This window comes from Hirundo rustica, chromosome 1, assembly GCF_015227805.2.
Source record: "Hirundo rustica isolate bHirRus1 chromosome 1, bHirRus1.pri.v3, whole genome shotgun sequence".
Classification (NCBI taxonomy): domain Eukaryota; kingdom Metazoa; phylum Chordata; class Aves; order Passeriformes; family Hirundinidae; genus Hirundo; species Hirundo rustica.
The window spans coordinates 120,330,058-120,342,931 of NC_053450.1; the positions used below are offsets into that span (position 1 = coordinate 120,330,058).

Genomic DNA, 12,874 nt, shown 5'->3' on the forward strand with positions numbered 1-12,874 from the left:
CAGGATCTGATAGGTCTGTCCATTTGAAATGACAATTCTCTATTTTGTTGATCACTGCTAGTATTCCATCAGAAGTTCATAAATAGTTGAAAGTTTTATTAAATGGAATGTAACTTTATAACTCAATTTTATTACATTTCTAAAAGGAGTTATTTACTTGGAATCTCCAAGTAACACATTTTTTGAAGTGAGATCTCTTGGCTTCCACAAAACAAAGCACCTCAGACTGCACTTTTCCCCTAAATTCAATGTGTTTACTAACATGAAATTTAAAGTAGGACAACTTCTTCTAGAAGATGCCTTCTAACACCTTAGTTCTAATGCCATGTTATTTCTAACATAACTAGGAAGAATCATGGAAAGCAAATGGATCTTTCTTTAAAATACTGCCTTTGATTTGGGACTAAAGAAAAAACGTAACTTTGGTGAAACTATGCTAAACATTCTTAGATGTACGAGTCTCTGATAAACATTAAAGTCTTCCTTTTCTATCTGTTGTATATTCTTCCCACATTTCCACTTCTTTTAATTTTAAAATTTCTACATTTCTTAATTTTTTTAAAACTAAAATATTGCCACACATTCTTTTAGTGTATTTCTAATATTCCTTCAAAGACATAGGATGAGTCAACAGGGTTGAGTCCTAGCACTGGAGTCATATTTCCAGTTCACATTTGATAAAATACACGAGTGCATTCATGGTTTCATCAGTAAACTGTTCACCTTAAAGACTGCTCTTATATGATCCATTCTTAGAGCTGTTCAGAATTAGACTCAAACAGTTCAACATACGGGACACTTAAAAAAGCAGGTATTCCACAGGCATCAATACAAAGGTACACATATGAACCAATAAATTGATTATAAGACTGTACCTGCATATTTTCTCTCAAATCCGTAGCATCCCGAATAGGTTGGAGGGCATTCTTGAATACTTCATCTATTGCTTTAATCCATAATGTTCTCATAGAAGCATATTCCCTGGATTTCTTGCCCTTCCTCACAGAGAGGCCCCTCTTATGAGGTTTCCCACCACCCCTTCGATTAGTAATGGCCACATGCACAAACAAGGAAGCGTGAGCTAAACTTTCACCAGTCAATGACTGCAGAGGAACGTGCCGATAACCAGTCTGGAGACACTCAAAGGGAATAGTGTATTGCCCGATAAACTCGTCCCCAATGTAATCATCATCCAGTACTACAAAACGCACCATAGCTAGCTCTGGTAAATTTATTTGAAATTCAAAGCTTTCATCAAAAATCGGATTATCCCCGTTCTGATGCATAGTTTTCGTCCTTTGCTCAGCACAGTCAGCAGGGATTCCATGTATTTCAACATAGACATAAGGATCCACAACATCACCTTTGGCACCTGATCCTTTGGGTTTAGGGAAGTTTTGCCCACTAATGATTTTAATATGAAGCAGCTGAGGTGAAACTCCAGGCACGGTGTCTTTTGTATTTGCACTGAAGAACGAAACTTCTTCTCTCATGATAGCCGGACGAAGGACATAGCCACAGTTTCCATTTTGTCGAAACCAACCAATGTTAAGGTCCATCATTAAGCCAGGCGTTTGGAAGTTCATTGCTACTATCTGACAACCACATTTCCAAAAGTCCTGGGGATTCATATTACTAGAGTCAATCCTCATAGGACTGGGGAAAACCCTCGCGAGAAAACGCTTGTTATAATTTACAAAGTCTCCTGGGTTTTCATTGGCATATTTGCTAGCAAGCACTTCATTAAAAGAGCACACTTCCCAGTACTTCTGGAGCTGAAATGAAACTTGAAACTCTTTGAACTGAACTGATTTACATATGCTTACCAACTCAGAGAGATCTTTGCAGAGCTGGAATCGTTTCCCTGTCACTGAGTTTTGCTGTTCTACCCCCTCTTTTGCCACTCTCTGCGACATTTCTGCTCCTTCGTCTTCATCTGTAACATCTCCCTCTAGTCCAGAACAATTAGCAGAAAGCTTCTTTGCTTTAATTAGTATTTTCCCTTTAAGTGATTCCGGTGACGGAAGATAAGACTCTTCAATGTTTGGAGACTGCGTATGTAGTTTGTCCCCCAAAATTTTCTTCATGTGCTGTACCATCACTTTCTGCTGCTTAATAGAACAATGGTTTTCTAAACACAAAATAAGAGGGTATTCTGAAGCAAAAAAGGCATACTTGTTAATAATGTCAATCACACTACGGAAGACAATTTGCGATGTCATTGTATGCCCTGTGTAAATCACGGGCTCATTATCCGGACCATCCCACACATCCAGCTCAACACTTCGACAACCCATTTTTAGAGCACGAATGTAACCCGTGATGTCAGAAGGCCCCCGAAACTGATCCTCTATCAAGTATGTATTATGAGATGAATTTATAAAATAATGAGATAAAGGTTGCTTCATATCTTGACAAACTTTTTTATGCTCTGGATCAAATATGTGGCAGTCGGGTGAAGTAAGGTAATTCGTAAACCCATCTATAGAAAGACAACCCTTTTCCTGGCCCTCTTTGGCTGGCTCATATTTCTGAATAATTTCAAGGCTTATTTCTTCTGTGACCTGTGCCATACCCTGCTCTGCTTCCAAAAACATCATGAGGTCCTTGGTATCTAGAAATTCTTTATTGCTTGAAAACTGAACTAACAGGAAATAGATTTCAGGTCTGGTACAAAGCTCATGAAAAACTTCAATAAATTCTTCTTTTGTTACTTCAGTACCAGTTTTTTCCCTGGATCTATGTAACTCCTTGAATTTTAATTCAATTTTATTAGTTTTTAAACCAGGGTTTAAGTCTTTTATAAATTGTACAGCATTACATAGGGGTATATGTCCCAAATTATCTACATCTGATTCACTGAACATTTGTGACAGCCACGAAGTCCGCATATTATCTTGAGTAGTTCCTAGCATATCTAGAGTATGTTTTCCGTAAGAAATCAGGTATCTTAAGCCAGTAACCCAAATATTTGCAACGTCTGCTGAGTTAGCAACCAGATCTAGTGACTCATAATTTTCTCCATATATAATTGAAAACGCACAGTCTTCCGATATCTGGTCATATATCCCATTGCTACGAAAGATATCAGTATTTTTTCCTGTTCTTACTTCTTTGATCAACTTGATATCAATCTTTGCTTTTTCAGAATCCTTTTTCGAAGGTTCCCAGCGCAGAGACTGCATATCAGCATCCAAAAGAAAGTATCGGTGATACACCCTGGAGTTGGATCGGACCTTTTTGAGCTCAGAGCCTTCCACCATGGCGTTGATACAGTCGCTTGCACTGCTGATCTTCTTCTCTGTGGGCATGCTGCTGAACGACACGGTCTTCTTCCTCTCTCGCTTCTGCTTCGTACCATCCTGGTAAACAAGGGGGTTGGGGGGAGAAAATAACAACAGATCAGTATGATTATGCTCAACATTGAAATAGGTTTCTAACTTAAAGCTGAAAGTTCATCAAGTAGTTCAACAAAGCCTGTGGGACGTCAGTAAGATGGAAATTCTTACTGGCATCATCACACTGAAAATACTAAAAATGCCTCAATATTTGCTCTTGCTTCTATAAGTAATCTTTCAGAGTTTACTTTTAGCACTTTTGATGGACACAAAATTAAAGAAACAAGTTTTGAATGCTAACAAAATAATAATGCTGTATTATTGCATATATGTATGTGCATTTTATTTTATGAGTTGTACTCGACTTAGAGAAAGAACAGCTTCTAAAGTCAAGGCAGTAGGAAGCAAGCTTTTCTCTGAGTCCTTATACAGTCCTACAGATACTTGCCAAACTTGTCAGTACAGAATATAATGCTTTAATACCATGCTGACATGGTCCTTTTGAACACCAGAGAAACATTAATACACAATTAACTACAGAAAATCCATAGGACTTGATCCTAACTACAGAAAATCCATAGGACATGGCCCTAATCTAAGCACACAAGATATTAACAGCACTTCTTTATGCAAAGCTTCCTTCACTATGCACCCATCCGTGTTCTTCCCACAGACTGCCCACAGCACTCACACATCCCTCCCCTTAGCAGGAAAACATCCGTGACAGTCTGTGGGAAGACAGATAGAGATAGCGCTAAAGGCAATCTTGTCCCCCATATATTGCAGCTGTGTTAACTATCAAAGAGTGGGAACAGCCTTGCCCTCACAGCTACGAGTGTGATAAAAGAGTGAATTAGCTGGGAGAGGGGTCAGTTGGAGTCTGCTGGCTGTGCTGTGAGGAGGAAGGGACAGGAGGCTGTGCGAGGGACAGGAAGCAGTGAGCTGGAAATGCAGAAGGAAGGTAGAAGGAGAGAAAGAGACAGAGCTGTGTGGAGCTACTCATGGGACTGTAACATAGAAAAGGTATGACAGACTTTTAGATAACAAGGTACTGATACTTGAGGCCCCCTGAAGTTTTTAAAGAAGCACTCAAGTGCTGTGGCCATCTCAACAACAACAGTCTAAAGAAGCTGCACGGAAACACAAGGAACTGGACTTGAGCTGATGTAACTCTGCAAGTTCTGAGTGTCAGAAAATACAGCAGTGACTCAGAAAGGAACATCTGAGACAGTTAAAGTTTAACTGTTTCCCAAGAACCGTCATGTCATTAGAAAGAACTTGAATAGAAGAACTGGTCAGGAAGAGAAGCAAAAGTGATTCACCATTGCTCATAAAGCAATGAGATAACCCAGAGGTCTTGCTTTACTAGAGAAAGCTTAGGTATATAAGGATACATAGGCATTAAAGAGGGGAAAAAGGTAATTTAGCTACCTTTATTGTACCTATTTGTATTCATTAAAACAAGCGCAAATAAATTAGCAACACATGACATAAGTACAATCAATTTCATAAGAACTGAATTTAAGAAACTTGTGTGCTTTCATTATTTGCATTTTCTGAGACTGAAAAATGCTAGGATTTTTCTTCTGAAAGCAACACATCTTGAGGAACTAACTTTTAGTATGAAATTAACACCTGCATTAAAAATATTTTTATATTAGATACTTTAATTAGATGTGTTCTTCTTATAAACCAGCACAGCACAAAAAATTACTTTTCCAGCTTTATTTAAAAAAAAAAAAAAAAGTTGATATTCCCTGAAACAGGTTTCCATTTGAAGTATGTTCCAGTGCAAATCAGCATTGCTTAAATGGCAGAAAGGAAACTGAAAGAAAACTTTTAACGATTGCTGTGCTGAACAGATGTTCAAATTAAACCCATCCATTACAAAATGCATTTTGAGCTCAGTGCACATGTGCTGTATGTTTAATTTCATTAAATTAAAAATGCAGAGTCCTGGTTTGGTAATTTAATTTATAAACACCTGAAAAGTCTTTCATTGAAAACAATGATCAGTAAAGCAACCTTAATATTTGCTGTTCCGTGTTTGAGAAAATTAATCAACCATAATATTCTCGCACCTTTAATGACAGCAGAATTTGCTTTGTTCAAGCTCTCAAGAGACCAGTAAAAGCGAATAACCCTGCAGAGTACTGTTTTATTTCTAACTGCAGATCAAACGCCTGCAATGGATACTGCAAAGGGTTGACTCTTGGAATCTCATTACATATAGTTTAGGCATAAGGAACGTTTGCAAACAACAGCAATTTTCCTTAAGAAAATCACATTTCTTTTTTTTTTTTTTTTTTTTCAAAAAAGAAATAAAATGTGATTTTGTTTATAGAAGTTTTTGTTCTATTTTTAGCCTAGCTTGTTTGCTTACCTATTTCTAGCTCCTAACCCGAAAAAGTGGCAAAGGACATAAATGAGCAATGACATTTCTGCCTGGTATTTCAGGTCTTAGAATTAAACATTTTGAAACTCCTTAATGCTCCAGATTTCTCAGTCACAGACCTGGGAGAGGAATACATTTCTCAAACTGTTGAGTGAGAAACCACTGATAGACAACCTCCTGACAACCAGAACCATCAAGGCCTGGGCAAGCATTACCTTGCCTGACCGTGATCAGAAGAAAGGTCTACACCTTTCTCTATGATCAGTACTGCAACTTATAAAAGTCACTGAACCACGAGGGGAGAAAAAAAAAATTCTTCCATTTCTTGATGCCATCTGATGTAAACAAGCCCATCTCAAGGCAGTTCCATTGCCAGCTCTGGTTACTGAAAGCTTGAACTGGAATTCATGCATGTGGATCAGAGGAACAATTCAATATATCACCTGGTGAAGTAAGGTAAGATTATTTTGCCTGTCTGCCACATGAATTTGCAGCCAGTTCAGCAGTACTCTTCATTTTTGCAGGGTAAAGGAGTCTAGCCACTCAGATTATTTATATAAAGCTAGCACCACAGTGTGAATTACTGTGAAAACATTCTGAGCTCCAGAACACCCTCAATGAGTTTTTGCTTCACCAGAGAGCAATAATCCTGAGCTACCAGATTGCCTGTGCAAGTCCCCATCCTGACAGAGATGTGGCAGTCATGGTCAATCTGTGGGATCAGAGTAACTTCAAGGATATTTTACCAAAGACACTGTTGAGAAGGATTCACCTGTCTGAAAAGACACAGAAAAGAAACTCTCATTCCACAAGCTGAGAATGCAATTGCATAGAGCATAAACTGTGCGAAACTCAGTTGTGAGCCTTGGAAATATAGTCTGGCATGGAGGAGACAAATTTATTCTGCTATAAGGTGTGGAGGATTTCACCCTGAAAGTGAGGTGGCATTCATGAACTGGGTCTCAACTCTCATGGCCTTAGGTCTGCCTTGAATCAAGAAGAATGGCACATCAAAAAACTGCATGTATCTGAACAAACACAGGAGTGACTTCTTGGCATTCACGAGACTTACAGGGTTCTCGCTGTTCAACACGCTCAAAGTGACACTGACTCTATAATGCAGATGCATAATTCAGTCCAAGGCAGCAGCTACAATTTTTGTGCTGAAACAACTTTCAGTCATTCTAGGATCCCTCACACAATGAAGACCATGTCAATCTTTAGTTTATAAGATGTCCTGTCATCATTAAAGACTTAAAGACTGTCTGTGCTTCACCAAAACCAGAACAACCACCTCATCAATACATTCCCTAATGCTATCCATGCCCCAGCCAAGGTCACCTGCAAGACGTTTTAAGGAATAGACGAGACCACAGACAGAACTGTTTTGAAACATTGCTCATAACCACTATAAGCGACCACACAAAGAGTTTAGTTTATCCAGGAGTTCCTAGTGACAGAAAGTAAAGCATCTAGAAGTTTAAAAAGACAGAAATAATCCCAGCTGTCACCTGTGGCACTTAAAGAGACAGAGACAGCTGGAGAAAATGGATTAAAAGCACAAGGAGGGAAGAATATATCCATGATAACTTTTTTTGTTCTTCTCAAGGTAGCAACAAAGAAATAGCTGTGTGACTAAGACAGCACTATCTACAAAACAGAATCCTGGAGACAACAGAGAATCTTGAATCAGACATTGAGAGAGATGCACATCATTCCTGAACTGCAATGCTTTTGATTCATGCAATTTTACAACAAAATTACTTAAAAGGCAGTTCCAATATCCACTGGTAATGATAGGGACAGCAGTAGAATTCAAACAGAGACTTAATAATATAATAAATCAGGATGACAGAGGAAAGGACAAATAGTGTAAAGTTTGCAAACATCTCCTAAAGGAAAGGAAGCAGAGAGTGAACTTTATGACCTAAAGAGTGAATCATGCCCCAGAAGCAGCGCTTTAAAAATATTTAAACACCAAGCTGCCAAGATGTTTAGGTACCACTTGGCCCAGTGTAATAAGAACACTTACAGCTCAAGGCAGGAGCTTGCCAACCCCCTTTGACTGGCAAGTGTGGGGCTGCAGCCAGAGCACAGTGCAGGACACTCCTTCCACCTGCCAGTACAGAATGGTCCTCCATGAAAACTTTGGAGACGGGTGCCTGTGATCCTGCCTCTCTCCATGACTAAAGCCACCTGCAGCTTTGAGGTGGTACTTCCCAGACTGGAAAATCCAGGCCTCTACATGCATTTAGGCCACTAAAATGCTCTTTTTAGAACAGAGGACTTCAAACGGGAAAGGCAATGGTAACAAGAGGAAGTGGCACAATGACAGATTTCTAGAGCATTTGTCTGGGAAGTGAAAGTCCCCTGATGTAATAAAATGTAAGCATTTCACTTGGTGACCCTGAATGCAAAATTCAGTCCATGTAGCAAGGACATGAACACTGAATTCTGTCCTCTCAATAAGCACCTCCACAGGTCCTACTGCTACTTGTTCATGCTCTAAACATAAAAGAATTTCCATTCATTTTTATGTGACAAGAGGTTCACCAAAGCATAGAAGGCAGCGCCATGCTAGGCTTGAGGGCATGAGTTTGAGTGGCTGAGCACTCCACGATGCCCAGGCAGAGGGACCAGAGCCCAACCACCCACGAGTAGGGGAGTGCTTGGCCAGCCAAGTGATTACATAAGAGACAAGAACACAAAACATGCCCCTGAAGCGCAGCACCTCACTGCAGGCTGTTTGATTGCCAAGGGCTGAGCTTTGACAACCTCTGAGAAAACCCACACACCTTGAGGCAATGATGGTACACAGTCTGTATGAGCTAGAGTCCCGAGAATGCTTACTTAGTTCATCCCAAACAGGCCTAGAAACAAGATAAACGTGAGCCATTCAGACTAGCAAGGTCTGTACAGAGGTGTAGTAATAAGACTGCAGTCATGTACAGTGTCTCAAGAGCTTTCAAATACATTTTTTTTTAATAAGTTCTGAATTAAGTGGGATGTTTGTGAACCTGAAGGCCAGTGGTGTGACAATACTCTGAGCAATTACAGGTAGAAGTAAGGTGAGAATAGGTGAGAAGGCCAGACCTAAGTTTGGTAATATTAATTTTTATCAAATTACACCATTATTTCATGTAATATAGCCTGCAAGCTATTTTAGGTGTAATTTAATGTACATCTGTAGCCAACAGTTTCAGTGAAATTCAATACTTTATTACGAGAACAGACAGCCTGCTGATCTACATAATGAACACAGAGTGAACCACTCTTTTGACACTACACAACTCATTGATGACTTTTTTTTTTAAATAGTACATGTGATACTTACGTAGCCAATTTGAGTAGAAGACCTGCCCGTTTTCATCAAATGCAATTCAGCAGTAATTGTGAAATTACTAGCTTGAAGACATGATGTATAACAAGCCCATTTCAGGAAGTGGTAAGTTAAAAAAATACAATTGATGCTTTGTTTATTTAATTAAGATTCCTAGGCATTTTTCTTCAAAACAAAACCCCTGAAATTTATATTTGAAAACTTAAGGAAGCATGTCTACAAATAGTTAAGTCTACTCAAGAGAAAAAAGCCTCATCTTTAAGTTAATACTTTAAAATATTAATTTTTAATGCATTTTGTTAAAAATATTATAGTATCAGTAACTCGGTCTTTTCCAAGGTTCCATCTGTGGTTTTAGAGATGCAAATGAGCTCCAAAAGCAATGTCAATATCATATCATCTTTATCTCTATAAATATTTTTAGCACAAAAATATTTAGATTTTTCTTTGAAAAAACCACCTGTAACTGAAACAGCAATATAATGAACAGGACCTCTTGTTTTTGCAGACACATAACAAAAAAAAAATCATACTATGTATAGTTTACCCGTGCACAGCTGCCAACTCATTCTACAACATAGAATGCAGCATTCTAAAAGAAGCTAAGCAAGTTTTTGTGTGAAAGAGGCAGTAGGAAAAAAGGAAGAAAAATACAAGGTAACTCATTAAATCAGCAATGTTTCATCTTTGATACACAAAATTTAGCACAGATTTCAAAAGTAACATGGAGTTAAAGGCAGAGTGAGAGTCTTCTTTGGAAGAGTGTGGGGGGAAAGGGAGCAAAGAGCTGGGAGGAGGAAGGAGAGAGGTGGTGGTGCAGAAAAGAGTTCACCATCAGGAGCCATGTCCCCGAAGGCAGGAGATTGGAGCCCTACATCCTTGTCCTCGACGCACCCTCTCTCTCTCTCGGCCTAATTCTCCTGGAATCAACAACTCAGCAGAAGAATCTGCTGACAGCCACCACTCAGCCCCTCTCTTCCAGCCAAGCATCCTCTCTTCCTAGTCAGCACCTTCTCATTTGTCATTACCGGAGATTCTTCCTAACACAGTGACCCGGATTCACCAAAAGGCGCGTGTTTTTAACGCTGTAACGCAGCTGCCCAAAGCTCGCCGAGCATGCGGAAACCAGAACGAGAAAAAGCTCTCCAAATCAGCAGTTCTGCTGACAGGCTCCCAAACACTTCAGAAATGGCACGTGTTAAATCAGACTGTGTCCAACAGTTTCTGTAGCCACTGTTTGACTGCACACAGCTCCCAGCAGTTGTGTGCAAAACAAAGCAGAGCCCTCGACTGAAATAACAACGGAGGAGAGACAAAACATCAGCTATTTGGAAAACGTAAGTCTTCCCACTTGTTGTGAATCACTGTATCCGTGCTCTGCATTTAAATATTTCCCCAAAAAGTACGCATGACATATCTGTTGTTTGCTGAAATCTTTCAGGAGGAATGTATTTTTCTAATGCGGGGAGGGTTGACCCCAGCCAGACCCAGTTACACAATGTTATAAATAATAATGAGGAGGAATGAAAATATGATTAGATGAATAAGTAACAGTTCTGGGTTTTTGTTTCTGTTTGTTTGTTTTCACTAAAGGAATTCTGTGATTAAAGGAATATGGACACAGGTACTCAACAGTCAAACAAAAATGATCTGTATTATTTCAGACGACCAAACTGCATGGATCATGAAACAATTAAACCAACGCTCTCCTCAACTCCTCTTCAAAACATTAATTTTCTGACCTATCTCTTCCTCCTCCTGCCCCAGTTGCATCTCCCTTCTCCCCACTTCACCTCCTCAGGCCCTCATTAGCAGCTGTCTGACACACAGTAAGTTAATTTGCCTCACTACCTCAGGAAAGAAAAAATCTATTTTCTTCCAAATTAGTTTTCTGCAATTTTAGTGAGCTGAAACAATTTGCCATGCGACCAGCTAAGATCAGAGCTGGTTCAATATAACCACTAGAAGCAAGGAACCGGTTAAAAATAGGAGAAAAGAACAGAATCACTCACTTTTATCAAGAAATTAATTCAATTAAAATCAATGTAGTCGAAACTTTTCTGTTGATCGCACATGAACTGACAGTAGAGTTTTATGTCATTAGGTTCTGTGGTAGACTCGATAATCTTAAAGGTCTTTTCCAGCATAAAAAATTCTATTAGGGAAAACAAAATCTCTCATCTTGGTCCACCACACAGAGTACTGGAACAATTTCACAAACATATAAAACACTAAGGCAAGCTATAAGACAGAACTGCCAGCATCATAAACTAACAGAATTGAGGTTCTCAGGCTCTTGGGCTCATTTTGTTCTGCCTCATTTCAAGAAAACAGGACACCAGAAAATTTATGGTTCTATGATACGAGAGAGATCACTTTCAGAGTGCCTATTAGAAAGAGCAGAGAGAAGCAGTGGCCTGTGCTGGCCTTGTTGCTGTTATAGCAGCAATTTAACTCAAAAAACTGCAACGAGCCAGGAAATAACAGGATATGGGTTTGCAAATAGAGTCTAGACTAAAGGCTTTCTTTGCAAAACTTTCTACAGAAGAGCTTATTTAGTCATTCAATCTGCTTACCAAGAGTAAAGAAACCATCTTTTAATATGTTTTTCATGTTGCTGTCTCAAGTATACTCAGGTTTTTCATTATTCAAGTGCTCTCACAGGATGTCACAGGGGAGCTTTCCCTGTGCTCCGCAGCACAGATACAGATTCACAGAATATTCTGAGTTGGAGGGGACCCACAAGGATCATCCACTCCAACTTTGTAGACTTCCTCCACAAAGATGCTGAAGACATCCACAGGCATAACACTGCTTGCTCACTTCTCACTTGGCTCTTACATAAAACCACTCCATATTCTTTTGAAAAGAAATTAAACAATCTGATATTGGCTATTCTGCTGAAAATAAAGGACCTGAAGCCACTTTTACTATGCTTGATTTTGACCTAAATTTTAAAAAGTCTGTGGCAACTAAGACTTCCACATTCTGCAGTTTAATGTTGCCGTGTATTTTTGCATTCTAGCAGCAATTACTAGGATACACCATTCTAGGATTTTATATTTATTTCTGTCATTTGATAACATAATGTTATAATTTAATTATATTATACTATGTATGACATTATAATTCTATAATACATTAATGGATTATATATTTATAATATTATATATGAAGATTAAAACACAGTAGCAAAACCAAAATTCAAACACCATTGAGGCATTCCTTCTTGTATGAGTTCATCAGCATATTTATGAAATTAAAACGAAGGGTCATTTGGTTTCAGGGGTTAATTAACAATACAGATTAGCAGGGGAATGGGGGGGAAAAGAAGTCTGATCAGAAAAGAAAATAAATAAGAAGCATTTAAGGAAAGTAGCCAGACTGCTGTGAGCACTGAGAGAGCCAAAGCCTGAGTTATGCTCGGCATGAATGTCTCAGTTCTTAGTGTTACTGAGACAGTTATAGTTCAGACTTCTGGGAAACATTTCCAATGGAGCAAAAGAGGTACCCCATTTTCACAAACTCAATAAAAGCAAAACATGCATATCTAAGATCCAAATAACCAACATCTTAACAAAATCCATATAAACTGCAATAATTATTTCTGAAAAAACTGCAGTTACTGACTCTTAAACTGAGGAAACGACACTGACAGAAAGCTGTTTAAAATTGCTTGATGGCATGAAGAGTTTTAAGCCTAGGTAAGTAAGCAGAGAGTGTTTTAGATTCCTAATTCCTTACGTACTATAAGAAATTATATCTAAACTATGACAAACAGGTCATTTTAACTACTACAGA

The 12,874-nt window shown here is 38.8% G+C and overlaps 1 protein-coding gene across 1 annotated transcript in view; it reads right to left on the reverse strand.

The window, feature by feature from the left end:
- Positions 1-12,874, reverse strand: part of PLCL2 (phospholipase C like 2) — a 98,515-nt gene that overhangs the window by 41,162 nt on the left and 44,479 nt on the right. The window contains exon 3 of the mRNA XM_040076839.1: positions 876-3,362. Within this exon, the coding sequence (XP_039932773.1) occupies positions 876-3,362 (2,487 nt within the window). The remainder of the gene's footprint in view (positions 1-875; positions 3,363-12,874) is intronic.